Source organism: Rutidosis leptorrhynchoides, chromosome 3 (assembly GCF_046630445.1).
Source record: "Rutidosis leptorrhynchoides isolate AG116_Rl617_1_P2 chromosome 3, CSIRO_AGI_Rlap_v1, whole genome shotgun sequence".
NCBI lineage: Eukaryota > Viridiplantae > Streptophyta > Magnoliopsida > Asterales > Asteraceae > Rutidosis > Rutidosis leptorrhynchoides.
Genome location: NC_092335.1, coordinates 633,116,156 through 633,132,318, shown reverse-complemented (window position 1 = coordinate 633,132,318; position 16,163 = coordinate 633,116,156). Strand labels below are relative to the sequence as shown.

The following is a 16,163-nucleotide window of genomic DNA, read 5'->3' as shown; positions in this document are numbered from 1 at the left end:
TACCACTATCTAGTATCCGAATTGATTCCTCAATTCTCAAGTGACTACCCAACTCATTCAAATTCATATCTTCCTTGTTGTGTTTGAGTGTGTGTTTGAAATCTTGCCATGAAGATGGCAATTTGTCAATGATGGATGAAACCGTGAAAGTTTCATCCACACTTATGTTGTGTTGGGTAAATTTCCCCAAGATCCTAAGGATCTCATGGAATTGTTCCATGATGGGCCTAATATCAACAATCTTGTAATTGTTGAAATTGCTAACAAGAAATTTCTTACTAGATGCATCCTCGGCCATATACTTGGCCTCCAATTTATCCCAAAGTTCCTTAGCCGATTCAACCGAATTGTAAACATCAAATAAAACATCGGACATACCATTTAGAATGTGGCCACGACACAGCAAGTCGTCATTGTCCCATTTGCTCCTTAACCGGGCATGTTCTATGGTCTCTTCATCCGATTCAGCGGGCCTTGGAGTAGACAACACATACACCAATTTCAATGAAGTCAAAATAAATTCCATCTTCTTTTGCCATCTCCTGAAATCTGCCCCTTCAAACCTTTCCAAATTTGCAAACCTTGAAGTCATTTCCTTCACCGTTTCACCGGACATGGTGATCAAATATTCGATTAGAATGTTATGAACTTGGATTGTAAGTAATCTTCGTGCCAGAAACGGAACCGACTCCGGATTGATCTTTGAATCGTGTGAACACTTTCCTAATCGAATATTTCGACCCAATTAGCCACGGGTTACACGAAGTTTCGATTGGGATAAGACAAAGACTAGATTGTTGTCTTGGCTAAAAGAAAACAATCAAAACAATTGCAGAGAATTATCTTCTAATTGTTTAAGTTGAAAGTGTATGTAAAAGGTTAAAAATCTGGAACCTTTTTCAAATACACAAAGAGTGTATTTATAATGGGTCAAAAGACTTCTTGAAAAGTCACAACCTTTTGATTCACACCCATTAGTGACTTGGAATTTTATATTCATGTATTTAGACTTAAAATAGTCTAAAAACATGCAAAAACGCAGTTTAAATGCTCTGGAACAACCCCAAAACGTTTGGGGTTCGAATGTGCCTTTTGGGTTGAAAAGGCACCTTTTCAGCGTGCCTAGTGTTAAGCCGCGCCGTGGGCCCAAGAGCCGCGCCGCGGGTTAACAAAGCACAATACTTGAAAATTTCCAAAAGTCTCGACCTGAAAATTGTGCTTTAAGCCGCGCCGCGGGCTAAGCTTGTCTAGCACTTCAATTTTCGATCTCAAGGTTTTTCACACGTATGGCCTTTTCAAGTCTCGTTTCGCATTTCTTAAGTTCCAAATATCATTTCCAAGTCCAAAAGAAACCTCAAACCACCTCACGTTTTACGAACGTGTACTCCACACTCTCCGAATTCGTGTAACGTATCAATGATTCGAAAACACTTTCAACATAGCAATCCAATCCCTAAAATGTATGTTGGATCATGCTAAAATCACCAACACTCTCGATATTAAGTTTAATTCTATTAAGCCCATTAAGTCGAAATCAAACATAACACGGCCTGGCAGACGGACTCAGCTTTGGCATGCAGCATTGGGGTCTCAATCTGTGCAATATAAGGAAAATCAAGGTCACGAAATGGGCAAATTTTTGTCCTATTTCAAACCGTGCATCATTCCAGTTGAGGGTGTATATTATTCTAGACAAGTAAATATAAACGGCCCGGGCCCGGTTTATGAAACCAGATTGTTAACATGCAAAGGAGACCGTGTGGTACATGTTAAAGAAGTAAGTGTTTAGTTCACTCGAATAACAAAAATCTCAAACTTGATTCTTGAAAACTGAAATTGAAAGATGACTTGTCTCTATAATGTATGTAATGGTTAGGTGCCGTTTTCTCGACCACCGTGAGGTATTCATAATTGACACAGCGTCGGAAATATTCCACTTCACCGGGTGCAATTCTAGCATACAAGAACGAGCTAAAGCTTTGGAGGTTGTTCAATATATCAAAGAGTATAAACACAAGGGGGGACTGTGAAGTTGTAGCTGTAGGTTTGTCTACTGTTCAGAGTGTCTAGGTTATTTTGAGCAATAGGGGTAGCAAAATGGGCGGGTCAAGCAGAGTAATTGGGTTGGCTGACTTGCAATCACTTTTCACTCCAAAAAAATATTAATGTATTATATTATAGTATGATTACAAAACTATATCTTATTAAATTTCTAATCTAAATCTAAAATCTTCTAATAATGGAATTAGCAGTAATAACGCGTTTGAATACATTTCTGATAACTTACAACCCTTTTTTTTATGCATCCGTTTAGTCATGTCTTTAGCTTAACAGATTTAACATAAACCACCAATTATCACTTTAAAGTTATAATGCAAATTTATTTAGTTTGGGTAGAAGGGTAATATTGTCTTTTGACATTTTTCAATTGTTGTAGAGGATGGAAAGTTTGTTGGTGATGCAGAAGTTGGAGAATTTTGGAACTTTTTTGGTGGTTATGCTCCTATTCCCAAAGATCCACCGTTGGATCTACAACAACCTCAAACTTTAGCAGTTAAATTATTTTGGTGAGTTATTCTCAAGCGGTGCATACTTTGTTGCGTATGCATAAAAGATCAATGCTTTATTTTGAAAGATCGATACTTTACTCAAACAGGATAACACTTCAAGGAAAGTTCACTCAAACGGGAAGTGGTAAGTTGAAAAGATCGATGCTTGAGTCGAACAAATGCTACATGTTGGATGGAGAATCTCAAGTTTTCGTATGGATGGGAAGAACCACTTCTATAACAGAAAGGAAAAAGTCAATCTCGGCAGCAGAGGTATCACTCAAAAATTGGTTGGTTGAATCGCTACTCTACACGGATGTTTGACTTTGACCGAGTTTTGACCAATTTTTCAAGTAATCCCCTATTTTGGCCGATTAGTAACCCTGAGTTTTGACGGAGTACTTCCCGAGTTGCAAAAACTGAGTTCTGCAACCCCGAATAAGGTCAAAATTGGTTTGTTGACCAGCCATCACCTGTTTTTTGTCACTTTGTTAGAATAAGAATAATTGAACATTTTTTATACGTATTACTTAATCTGTTAAAAATAGTGATCCGTTTTTTGGACTATCTTAATCCATCTGACTCATTTATTCTTGTCTAATTTTTTAAATCCAAAGTGACATATTTCCCAAAAATGGGTAGAAATCGCCATCATCGTCTACATCTATTGGTTTGTGTCCCGTTTCCTAAGTCAGTCATGTTACCTAAGTTTGAACTTAAACGTGTGCAAATACAGGATTTTCTCCGAGATCACGAAAAACCCGTAAACATTCATTTAGCATTCTTATATTCAAGTCATATTTTGACGATTGGCCTCGAATAGTGGTGCAAAAGCTTTACGAAGAAGGTCGAGGCAAAGTAGCAGGTAATTTTTCTCTTCTCAACAAGTTCACATAATTAAAGAACTCATAATAAAACGATATTTTTTATTTTATTTTATTTTTTTTTCCATTTTTAGCAATGTTCAAGCAGACGGGTTATGATATGGAGGAGCTTCCCGATGAAGATGACAAGTCACATATCGATTGTAACGGTACACTAAAGGTTACGCTTTACCAAGACTTATAATTTCGTGTACAACATATACGTTGCATTATTCATTTCTTAAATGTTTTGGATTTGTAGGTTTGGAGAGTGAATAACGGTAAATTGTCGCCCGTTCCCGTTGTGGAACAGAGAAAGCTATATAGTGGATACTGTTACACTGTGCTGTGCAGTATATATATATATATATATATATTTTGCTAGTGGACGACAAGAGCGCCATATTTTTCGTTTGGCTTGGAAACAAGAGTTCCCTAGTTAGCAATGCTTACTTTTTCCCATCGCGAAAGCAAAAAAAATAAATATTCAACCTGCTTCTTATATCCAATTCAATATACTCCGTATTGAACTAGAACCCTAATTCAATAAATTGAACCCGAAACCCTAATTTTCTAAATTGAACTCGGACGTTCCCAATTGATGGTATTCCGAGTCAATGAATATTGTATTGTTGGTGTGGTTCAAGGCAAAGAATGAACTTGAAAAAAAAAAAAATTTAAAAAGAAAAAAAATAATGTTGCTAGTAATAAGTTGGATAAATGTAATGTAGTCGTCAGTATGGAATTTTAACTATGATCTACTACATTCAAATTTTGTCATGGGTTAGATTGTCATGTATTGTAAAAATGAACATCAATGATCAATGAATGGTGAGCCTGACACGGTGTTAGTCCAGAGGTAGAAGCTTCCGTTCGTTAAGAGATTAGAAGTTTTAATTAAGGAGAAGAAGAGAAAGACGATTGATGAATGAACCGGCGAGTCGATGTGGTGATTTTGCATCCAATGCAAAGGGTAGTTTGATTAGTAAGAGTGCAAGGTTGAAAGAGAAAGTGAAAGAGACGCCGGGCGGTTTTTTCGTTTTCTCTTAAAGACAATGCGGACGATATTTTGTGGGGCGAGGCAATCCAAAAGACGTTCATGGAGTCTAGTGTCGGGTGCTCTTCGGGGAGTGATAATACGAGTTTTTTTTTTTTTCCCAACAATTCAGAGATGAAGGTATGCCGTCGGGGAAGCTTATCGGCAATTCTTCAAATAAAGTTGTTTCGTATAACTTCAAGTCTCGGGGAGGTAAAAGGGTGCACATTGATACTATCGGTGGGTTCACGAACCGGCCGGATGAAAAGAATGGTAAAAAGGGCTTTACACGTTTTGGTATCTTGTTGTCTTGGTATTTTTGGTTTACATATTGTTAAGTTTATTGTTATTTTAGAGTTATTCGTTAACTTGTTTTGAGCCCGTTTGGATGCATTTTAAAGTATAGGCTTAAGTAACCAACATTTCTCAGTTTTTCCAATAATTAATTAAGTGAGCAAAAACTTATTCCGTAATTTGATTAGTTTATACTATATTCAATAAAAATGTTTTTTTGAAAGGCAAGAGCCTAAAGTTGGTGAGGATTGAACCTCCAAGCACCCAACCACTCAAACCAAACCGGTTTAGTATATCCTTCCTTTTTTCATCACATAAAGCTTGATGTTCCATCCAATGTGTCAGACCCACATTCTTCTCAATTTAAACATTACACGTGTCTACACTAAATTTTATTTAAATATTATTTTTTTTCGTAAATCACATAAACGCGACACGTGTCACCTCCGTACCCTAATATTGCACTTCATCTGCTATCTTCTCTCACAAAACCTCTCTCTTCAAAATTTCTCACAGATCCGATCACAAAAACGTCCGTCGATGAAAACTAACAACGATTATATGTACAACCACCTTTAATTCTGAATTCGCCATTAAATTACCTACACATAGGTAGAAGATGTTCTTCGTCTACCCTAATATCATGGGTATCCAAATCGGTGGTGCCGGATACGGGTTTACAGGTTCTATGAGCCTTCAATTCCGATTATTCATGCCACCATCGATAAATCTGAAATCGTGATTAAATTAGCACCAAATAGGTACACATTCTTCTCATTCTACCCTAATTTAATCGTAGTCCAAAAATCCGAATTCCGGATCCGTCTTCACACCTTCCTATGAAGCTTCAATTGATTGTTCATCATTGTTGTTGTTGAAATCTACACAATTCTTTCTACGGTAATTTAAATATCTATATTGATGTTGTTGCAACGCACGGACAAAACATTTGGAGGTGAACTTATCTCTATTTGCCTCCCTGCATGTATATAGAGTTCCAAGTAAACCAAATTCCCAATTAAAAATTTCACAGGTTATATCGCCCAACTGATTAAATGTTTTTTTTTTTTTTTTTTAAAGTATCTTCTTTTTTTTTTATTCGTTAAGAGTTTATTTCACTCTGTTCTTCATTCATTCATTTTCAACTCTGCTCTGTTTTTTTTATTGAAATTAAATTTTTAATTCAGATTCCAATGGAGTTTGTTAGTATTTTGTTGGGAACTTTTAGTGCTGGAATTGGGTTTGTTCTTGATCTTCTTGGATTTTATTTCATTTACCCAGACTCCAAAATTGAAGCTTTCGAGGTAAATTTTGTAGACCTTTACTTTTTGTGAAATATTCAAGTCTTGATTCACCACATGGATGTCAATTAAGAAAATGTACTTTCTTTTCAAATAAAATTTGGATTTTTTTTATTTATCATCTGGGTTTGTCAATTTTGTATCCTTTGTTGTTACTTTTGACTAAATATAGTAAATTTATAATTGTGACATTTGATTTTGTACTATAATTCTAAAAGATTCAAGCTTTCCTTTTTGTATTGGAATTGTTGGTGTTCGTTTAGTTGCTCTGAAACTTCAGTTGAATAATTTGTATATATAGTATCAATGTGCAAGTGTTTCACATACAACACTTGAATACTTTCAAAGAATTTATTTATTTTTTCTTGTGCACCATTAATTGAATACCACGAAGTGTGGAATTATTATTCTTATATTTGGTTTTGATAAATTATAAAGTCAATTAATAAGTTTTGTGTATCAAGCGTTAAGCTGTAATTGCAGTTAGTGTTTTTGAGTGATTAGGTTCGGCTTCTTCCGTTCGATTCAAAAACTGATGCACGGGCTGCCTTTCGATGCGAAGCGTGTATTTGTTTTCAACCTTAAGGTATATATTTGTTTTTTTTTTTTTTTTTTTTTTTTCACGAATTTACTCTGACATGCTGCTATATATGCATGTGCTTTCTATGTGGTTTAATGTTTTAACTACCTTACCACTTTATACGCTTTTTTTGCCACATTATATTCACTGCGTTGCACAGCATATCAAAAATTCACTTTCTCTTATATACAACATGTTAACCTAATACCTGCACAAGCTGTATATATATTATTGTGGCACAATTGTATGAACAAAACGTATATTATTTGTTCTGTCTTGCATTCAATATATTTGTTCTTTGTTGGATAGACAAATTAAACCGGATCTTGATGAAACCAATTCAAGTTGTATAGGTCGGTTCACAAGGTGAAACAGTTAGAGTAGATACTCATCGATCGGGTTCAATTGTTAGGAATTTCCTATGTTTTTTGTATCTCACTTGTGCATTTTTGCTGATCCAACTTCTATTGTTGTTGACATGGCAAGTTGGGCGGGTTGGATCACCTACACATATTCGAATTGGTTTGAATCGTGCTGTTTACGTTTTTTTTTTTTTGGGTGTTATGTTTATGTGGTGCTGGATGTTATGTTACATAGTTTTTCTGTTTGTTTTGTGTTGCTGTGTTATGATTTCTACTTTGTTGCCTGTGTTGTTGCAAGTTTCTCTTACATTACATTCAAAATGCATACTTAAGTATTACACAATTCTAAAACTACAAACACTTGACAATGTTGATACACTAAGTGTTTATGTTGAGTGCAGTCGTGGGCTCATAATGTAGTATTATTTAAAAGAAAATTTTCATTTATCAAGACCTGCAACAATAGCAACCTACCATGTACGTGTTTGTTTTTCTGCTCATTATGTTTTTGACGTCAATTAGTGGTGACCAGGTGGATTAACTATACCCGCAGTTTTGTAGTTGTAGAAAATATCGTATATGGTTTAGAATCTCGCCTCTTATTTGTTATTGATGTGTCCAAGTACGTGTTTGTGTTGTTGGCATATGCATTAGAATTAGAAAACAATTCAATCCTGTTAGGGTTGAGATTGCCACTTTTTATATTTAGTCTTTGTGAGATTGAACTCTTTGTATGTTTTTTTATTGGTGTTAAGTTATAATGATTGTTACATTATTGGTCTGTCATTATTTGTTATAATGGTTGTTTACATTATTGGTATGGCATAACTTGTATCTCATCTTTACATATATTTATTTCTGTTGTTTTGCTTTTTAGGCGTTCAACTCAAGGTTATTGTAATTTTTTTCCAAACTTGTGCAGGCTTCAAGGTAAGTCTGGAACTGTGCAGGATGAGTTGGTAAGGCTCGGAGAATCAATGTTGAGTAGTTCTGAAGGTAAAATGGCTTTGGCATTGGAACTTTGCCGTGAATTCGAGGACGTATTTCTTCAACATATTATCGGTGGGGAGGTAAGATTTTTCAATGAAGCACTAGGGGTCTTAAAACTTAAGATGTTAACAAAATTGGTTCTTATTTTTCTGTTATGTGGTGTGTGTCAGTATTTATGTGTGTAGTTTTATGCTCTAAAAATTCTTAATGTATTGGAATATGAAGAAGTATATGATATGATAAATGAAGCACACCCACTGATGTATAATATTGATGGGGATACCTTTGTCAGTATGCAAAATTTGTATAGTCAGACATTATGTAACTTGATATTGTATAATTGTATCATAAGAATAATAAAATTTTAAATTTAACTGGAAAACGTTTACAAATAATTTTCAATTAACTGCTCATAATCCCTATAAATTTTTCTCATATTTTGCATACGTCTCTCATCTATCACCTGAACATTTTTTTCCTCTTTTTGCCACAACAGGCAAAAGGCAAATGGCAGGGAATGTAAAAATTTTGCAGGCAGCTACTGAGTCTGAATCTATCAGGAACTTTATCTACAGCCTTGGGGAGATTATCTTATATGCAAATATTGTGAGCCAAGTTACAAAATATCATTTGCATTATTTTGTTAGCTTCTTATCGTTAAATAACCTTTTAATATGATCATTTCATCTTTATCTGAAAGAGATGTCATGTGGAACAATATAACCGGGAGTATACCAAAAGAGATAGGCGAACTCACAAATTTGGAACTCTTGTAAGTTCATTTATTGTTTCTTGATTTTAATTTTACATTTATAGCCATATATATGACAAATATGAGTGGAAAAAAGGCGATGATCGCTATATCTCATGTATGATTTCTCATTATCATGCTTTTTTGCTATCTAATTATGTGCTTGCAGGCTGCTAAATTGAAATGAGCTAACCGGTTCGTTGCCCTCACAGATTGGTTATCTGCCTAATCTTGACCTAATACAAATCGACCAAAACGACATTTCGGGATAAATACCAACGTCTTTTGCGAACTTCAACAAGACAACATTTATAAGGATTTATATACATATATTTTTATATTTACGTTTATCAGATTTTTATATGATCAGAGTATCACTTATGTGGGTTTGTTGTTTTGATGTTTTCTGTGTGCAGCCATATGAACAATAATTCACTTAGTTGCCAAATTCCACCTGAGTTATCCAGATTGCCCCGTGCGTTGCAACAACAATTCATATCTATATTTTGATGTTTAGAACAATCATACAAAAACTTGAATGCATTTGCTGGATTGAAAAACATTGTTTGTTTTATTTTCTACTATGATGTTTTATTTTCAATGTTCATTTGATATTGTGATCATTACCTTATGTTTTAATACTTAGTCTTATTAGAGCCAACCGTGCAACGCACGGGCTCTTAAAGGCTAGTTCAATAATATAGTAAGAGCTACAATATTATTATTTTCATTATTTTATTATCCTATATACTAAAACAAGCGCCGAAATTCTGACTTTGCGTTCACACTATAAATGGCCCGTCAAATTCGGCTCAATTTACACAACGGCTCCTCAACTTAAAACTTTTCCAGGGGTATAAAACGTAAATATATAATTTTATTAAAATAAAAAAACTAATTTCACCCGAATTTTTAAACGGGTCCTATCTTCTCGCTCGGTGCGAGTTAAATTTTTCCGATATCACCGTTCAACTCGAAAAAATGTAATGAACACAACGGGACTAACTACGCGCAAAACAGAGATCGTTAAAAAAACACTAAATATTTAGGACTATATTTCATACATATACATACAACAAACAACTCAACCTATTACATATATTAGGTACCAAACAACGTATATCCAAAATCGACGACGCGCGGTCGAATTTTTTTCTAGTTATAATTATAATGTATACACCAAATATCAAATCCATCGAGAACAATATTGAATAAAGATTCACATTGAACTGAACCTCAAACTATGAGACGCAACAGAATTAAGAAACAACATTGGATTGGATCGGTAAACCATGAACAAATAATCAGCTATAAGTGATGCATAAAACCATATGAACAACAAACATAAACAACTAGTAATCAATTGATAATGAAAACCATTTGAATTTCAATACAATAATAATTTCATTAGAAATAAAACATAATAACAAGAAAGAAACCATAAGTAGAAATAATGTATTCCCTCCTCATCTTCTTCGTACATTGCTTCCTTCCTGCAAAAAAAAAAAACAACTTTATTTTATTCAATAATAAAAACACAAATAACAAAACCAAAACAATAAACCGTGAAAATACTTACTTTAATACGCTTCTCGCCAGCATCAACCCACAATTTCTTAAAAGCCGAAATAACGGACGGAATAACAGCAACAACCGCAATAACAAGATGTTCCGAACTACTAGTCTTAACAGTAATCTGACCACTCATCTTATTATTAATACCCGCCTGTATCGCAACTTTAGAACCACGCCCAACACAAAACTGGGCCAAGCCAATAAACCCCAACGCCAAATCACCACTCCACTTTATCATAGACAACCCCAACGTTGACTGAATTTGACCAATGGGATAATCAACTTCCCTTCGTTGAATCATCTCAACGTTCACCCCATAAGCCGAATCGCTTGGAAATGGAAACATACCCGCACTGCCAATAATCGAATACTGTTTCCCAAACGTAATCTGATCTTCAACTTTAAACCCCGTCACCACGTTTTTACCGAGAAACGTAACCGAAATTCCCGCACCCGTTTTGTTCTTCTTCTTCAAATTCTTGAACTTTGTTTCACCTCTTACGATATAAGATAGCTGTTTACCGATCGGTTGAACATCAAAACCGGCCATTGTTGAAACATTTTCCCCGTGTTTTACCAAAACAGATGAATCCAAATTGATACTATAGTCTTTTTTGTCTTTAGTGATCTGAACCGTAACTGAACCAGGAAACCGATTAGCAATCGCGAATGTTTGTTCAAGGTTGACCCCATCGTACCCGCAATCGTGGTCCCACCCATGCATGTCTAGCACGGGTCGAGCCAAAGACTGCGATGTTGGTTCAAGAAAACGGAACCGGTAAGCCGGATTATCGCTATCGAATGATGGAGGCAACGCCATGTCCGGTAGCGGCACCGGTGCATCTTCATCTTCTTGATAAACTTGTTCATTTACGGAATCTTTACCTTTCTTTTTCATTTCTTTTTCATTTCTTTTAAATTGTTTTTTCTGTAAAAGCTTTACACCATGGTAATCATATTCATCTTCATCTTGTTCATTATCAGAATCCGTCAACTCTGAAAAGTCAACATCTGAATCACCCACATTACCAGAAGAAAGCTTTCGGTGTGGGCGAGACTGTAACATAGAAGATAACATGTAAGTCAACGGTGGGGGCCGCACACGAAAACCAAACAGCAGCCTACGATTGTTTTCATACAGGACATGTGGTTTTATTAACTCGTTTGCTTCAGCTGAAATCTTCATTGAGTAACAAAGCATAAGTAACTGTAGTCTCCACGTTTGACCATTCGGGAGCACTTTTTGACCATCAAGATCCGTACAACACGCACAATGGTTTTCAACTAACGAAACCGGGTTCATTAAACTTGGACTCATCATTCTTAAATCACCAACCGCTTGAACAATTGCTTGTTGAACCAAATGTGACCGTTGAGTCACAAACGTTTCATAACTCAAGGGGAACCCATTTGAACCTGCGGGTGGGTCAGACGACCCGTGGGTCAAAGTAACAATTGCACTTCGCCAAATTGATGAACCAAGTGAAGCAGTAATCGTCTTCAACAATGGAATATCATTATGATCCCGAGTCTGTGAATCTAAACGATCAACATAAAGAACAATATCAGGCGGGTTTTTTTTAGTAAACTTCTTTGCTGATGATAAAACACTCCTGTTAAAACCTTGTTCCATTACAGATGAACGAAGCCCAGGTGTATCAAAAACCCGAAAATTAACACCATTCACCACACCATTAATCTCCTTAACTGAATCAGTTGCGGGTTGAAACGCACTGATTACAGTCTTATCTTCACCAAAAATTGAATTAATGGTGGAACTTTTCCCGGCCCCACATTTACCAATGACTAAGATATTAACCGAGAAATCAAGATCTTCATTTTGGTCAGATTCAAGCTCTGTAGCTTTTCGTTTAGCAGCTTCAAGACTAAAAAGTTGACCCGTTTGTCTTCCGGCAATAACTTCAAGGCTGTAAAGAACCTGTACAGATACGTGGCAAACGGGTCAGTGTTGTGTCGGTTTGGGTAACGGGTGCAAAACGGGTCATGGGTCTAACAGGTCAGATTTTTAAACAGGTCCAAATGGGTTGGGTTGGGTAAAGAATGGGTCATGGGTCAAATGCGTAAAGAATTTATTTTAGTTATTAGTTCTTATGTTTATTTATTATATATATATATATATATATATATATATATATATATATATATATATATATATATATATATATATATATATATATATATATATATATATATATATATATATATATATATAAAATAAAATATTGATTAATGCTTTCATAAATGTTTCATGGATGAAACTTGTTATGATCATTATGGTCGACTGGTTGACCCATTCACAAGAGACCCATGACCTATCTCCATTTATCGAGCTTTATAGGTTGGAGGGAAAACTTATTGGACAAATTTTGAAATAAAAAAAGGTTTGGGGTTTAAATTGCTAGGCTTTTTTTCAAGACCCAATTAACCCATAAGGTTGACCCAAATTTAAGAGTATGGGTCTCAAGTAATAGTAATAGGTATACATGTGCAGCAGCGGAATCTTGTATTGAAAGGCCTAATTTTTGTACAAGTCTCAAAAACTTCACTCTGATAGATTGTAACTTTTCAAGCTTTTTTCTTTCTTCTTCTTCTTCTTCAGTTAAAAAACTAGTTTCAGCTAATGCAGATGAATCAAACAACTCTTTCCCATCTTCTTCGGCTGAATCAGTTGCAATGAAAACATCAATCATCTGTGAACGATCTTGAGAACTTCCAGTTTCCAACTCCTTATCATTTACTCTGTTTTCTACACCATAATCCAATACATCTCTGCCCAAAATTTCTGTTTCCTGAATCTCATCAGCAGGGTTAGATTTCTCACTAGACTCTATTTGTTCCATTTCAACATTTAATGGTGAAAACTTACCATCAGTTACTACACCAACAACCTCCTCCTTATTCACAACTTCTTCCAAAACACTATTCAACTTGTCAGTCTCATCTGTTACCACCGCCACATCACCAGCAGAATCTCCTAACTCCACTGTTTCAACATTAGTTTTTGTCACCACCACCACCGCCACTCCATCCACAATAGAATCCTCCTCCAACACCTTCTCATTATTCACACTACCAGATTCATCAAACTCATGTGTTTTAACAACATCACTATTATCCTCAACACCACCAAACAATAACACATCCTCATCATCATCATCATCATCCACTACATTAACAAGGGTTTCAGTCTCTAAAACTAAATTATCATCTAACACTGTTTCAAAAGCTTCTTCCTGACCACTAGCAAAGCCCTCGGTTTCATCATCATCTTCAGAATTATTAACATTCAAATTCAGATTACTACTAACTCTTATAGTATTACTTTCATCAATAACGGAATTAAAACAATTAGTATCGTTAACAGTTTCGATTTTTTTACCTGCGGGAGATATATCTTCCTTTGAATCCATTGGTTGGTTGTCAACTTCAAATTTCTGAAATAGCATTTAAATTGTATAGTTTGGATAACTAGGGTTTGTTTTACGATAGAGTGTGTGTGTGTTCATTTGGGGATAATAAATAAGGATTCTGCTTCTGATAAAATAAAAGGTTATTATTTTTTACTCGTAATATTTTTGGGATACCGGTGTATATTTTTGGTTGTTTGGTGGATGAGACGGTAGTCACATGAGTGACATGTGAGATCAAGAGATATTTTGTTACGGAGTATAATAATAATAATTAATAATTAATCCGGATATATAACAAATCCAACGTTTCAACGAGGTCTTCGAACTTTGATTATTTCGAATTCGAATTCGAGTCCAGTTCAAACAAAGGATTTTGTTCGATTACTTTCATGAGCCGAATATACAAAATTTAATATTCGACTTGCTTGGAAAGTAGTTTAGTAGTCGAATCATTGTGGTTTACTTAAAATTATACCGGTAGTCCTTTTCTTTTTAAAATTATATGCATAGTCCCTATGGTTTTTTAAATGAACAGCAATGGTCCTAGATCTGTTGCTGGTTAACTGATTAACGGAATAAATTAACTGGCATTGTGTTTAGGACCACCTTTGTGCATCTTAAAAACTATAATGACTACTGTATTATATTTAAAAACAAAAGGACTACACTCAAAGTCAACAATTCTTCATCTTGAACTTACAAACCCCACCATTTCTTCAATCATAATAAACATTTCAATATCGATATATGATACTGTAATACATAATCGTAACTTTATACATTTCTTCCCAATTAATCTAGTCTTCATATCCATCCTCCCCTATGTTCAATCCTTCTTTTCTTCATCATTTAAATATACGAAGTAATTATTTCTACCTAAAACCATCTACTCCATATCGATACCAACGAGAAACAAAAACAATTAACAAATTAATAATAACAAATTATTAAATAATATAACAAATTAGAAATATTAAACCGAATATAATCTACAGACTAACTAAAGTATTGATCTACTTTTCACTCATAATCAAAAACTCAAGAAATACAATAATCAATATTAGGAAAAAATTAAAGATAATAAAAACAATGTAAATCGATTATAAATCTACAGACTAACCTTACGAGAAGCATCAATAAAAATCGAATTTCCACACAGTTTTATTACGTATGGCGAAAGCAGAAATATAACGGAAAATGTTCCGGTCATCGTCTCCAACAAGGTTCCGGTCAGATAAGTCTTCTAGTCATCTTCATAGTCTTGCGGTCTTCCGGTGATCCTCATACCTTTATTCCGGTCAGATGAGCCTTCTGGTCATCCTCTCCATGTTTCCCCTTTTTTTTTTCTTACTCAGGTGAGTCTTCCGAACATCCTCTTCGGCAATATTCCGATCATCCTCTTCTACGAAGGTTCCTAACGAAACAATACCGGTTGGGGGAGATAACACGAACCACCACCGGTTCCATTCATCCTCGTTCGTTACCGGAAAGAACGAACAACCACCACTATATTAGATTAAACCATTGCCGGAAAACGAAGGTGGCTAGAGCGTGACTTAAAAGATACGACAACGTTAATTGGTAAAATTGAAACACAAGCTTTGCTGTCAAGTTCAAAGAACTGTAATTACGCTATAAGGTTTTGGTAATTTATTTTCAATTTTCAATTTGGATGAGAGAAAAGGTGGGGTATGAAATTGAAGAATTGTTGATTTTGATTTTAGGTTTTACAGTTTTTGTAATTATACGCTAGTCCTATTATTTTCTAAAATAAAATAATACGTGTAGTCGTTATGGTTTTTAAAATGCATCATGATAGTCCAAAACCCATTGTCAGTTAATTTGCTCCGTTAGGCAGTTAACTGATGCTATGTTTAGGACCGCCGCCGTTCGTTTTGAAAACCATAGGGACTACCGGTATAACTTTAGAAAGAAAAGGACTACTAATAGAATTATGAGTAAATCACAGGCACTAATAGTATAATTAACTCTTAATATTAATATTACTACTAATGCTCACTCAAATTTTTATAGTTTGAGTGGGCTAAACGACAATGCACTAAAATGAATACTTTGGTACATAATATGACTTTTGGGCCTTTATTTATTTTTGTGGATTTTTTTGGTTTTTCCTTCTACGTCACTTGCATAACATTGCATAATTAATATTTTCATGTTTTTTTTCTCTTACTTTTCGAACATATACTACATTTAATCTATTATACTGTTTAACCTTTAATCTCTTTTTCGTCTCATTAAATAAAGACAGAATATATGTCATGTAAGGCAATACAACGACAATTCGAGATCAATGGACGGATTAAGGTTTCATATCGATGACCTAAGGTTTACTTTAATATGGAATTGGTAATAGTGGTCCAGGTTTATCTTTATTATTGATTTTCACTATATGTGTTTAGGTTTTATAAAA

The 16,163-nt window shown here is 34.8% G+C and overlaps 1 protein-coding gene, 1 long non-coding RNA gene and 1 pseudogene across 5 annotated transcripts; 2 read left to right on the top strand and 1 right to left on the bottom strand.

The window, feature by feature from the left end:
- The first annotated feature begins 643 nt into the window (after window positions 1–643).
- Window positions 644–4,057, top strand: LOC139902364 (villin-1-like; annotated as a pseudogene).
- A 1,189-nt stretch (window positions 4,058–5,246) lies between these two features.
- Window positions 5,247–9,349, top strand: LOC139899054 (uncharacterized). 3 transcript variants are annotated; one of them, XR_011777298.1, is made up of 7 exons: window positions 5,247–5,775; window positions 5,930–6,046; window positions 6,548–6,629; window positions 7,908–8,055; window positions 8,472–8,581; window positions 8,676–8,747; window positions 8,896–9,349. It is a non-coding gene; the product is annotated as an uncharacterized lncRNA (long non-coding RNA). The 3 variants fall into 3 exon arrangements; XR_011777297.1 differs by having other exon boundaries at window positions 6,527–6,629; XR_011777296.1 differs by lacking the exons at window positions 5,247–5,775; window positions 5,930–6,046 and having other exon boundaries at window positions 6,107–6,629.
- Window positions 9,350–10,071: 722 nt separating this feature from the next.
- Window positions 10,072–13,865, bottom strand: LOC139902968 (translocase of chloroplast 159, chloroplastic-like). 2 transcript variants are annotated; one of them, XM_071885697.1, is made up of 4 exons: window positions 13,702–13,865; window positions 12,806–13,590; window positions 10,306–12,240; window positions 10,072–10,219 (listed from the first exon to the last, which is right to left on the bottom strand). In XM_071885697.1, the coding sequence occupies exons 1-4, from the start codon at window positions 13,766–13,768 to the stop codon at window positions 10,193–10,195; spliced, it is 2,814 nt and encodes a 937-aa protein (XP_071741798.1). In that variant the 5' UTR covers window positions 13,769–13,865; the 3' UTR covers window positions 10,072–10,192. The 2 variants fall into 2 exon arrangements, with proteins under 2 accessions (XP_071741798.1, XP_071741797.1); XM_071885696.1 differs by having other exon boundaries at window positions 12,806–13,865.
- Between the last annotated feature and the right edge of the window lie 2,298 nt (window positions 13,866–16,163).

Excerpts from the sequence above, each read along its gene's own strand:
- LOC139902968 (XM_071885696.1), bottom strand. The coding sequence starts at position 13,768 with ATGCTATTTCAGAAATTTGAAGTTGACAACCAACCAATGGATTCAAAG. Across the intron at positions 12,241-12,805 it reads AAGATTCCGCTGCTGCACAT|GTTCTTTACAGCCTTGAAGT; the intron begins GTATACCTATTA and ends GTATCTGTACAG. Across the intron at positions 10,220-10,305 it reads CTGGCGAGAAGCGTATTAAA|GAAGGAAGCAATGTACGAAG; the intron begins GTAAGTATTTTC and ends TTTTTTTTGCAG.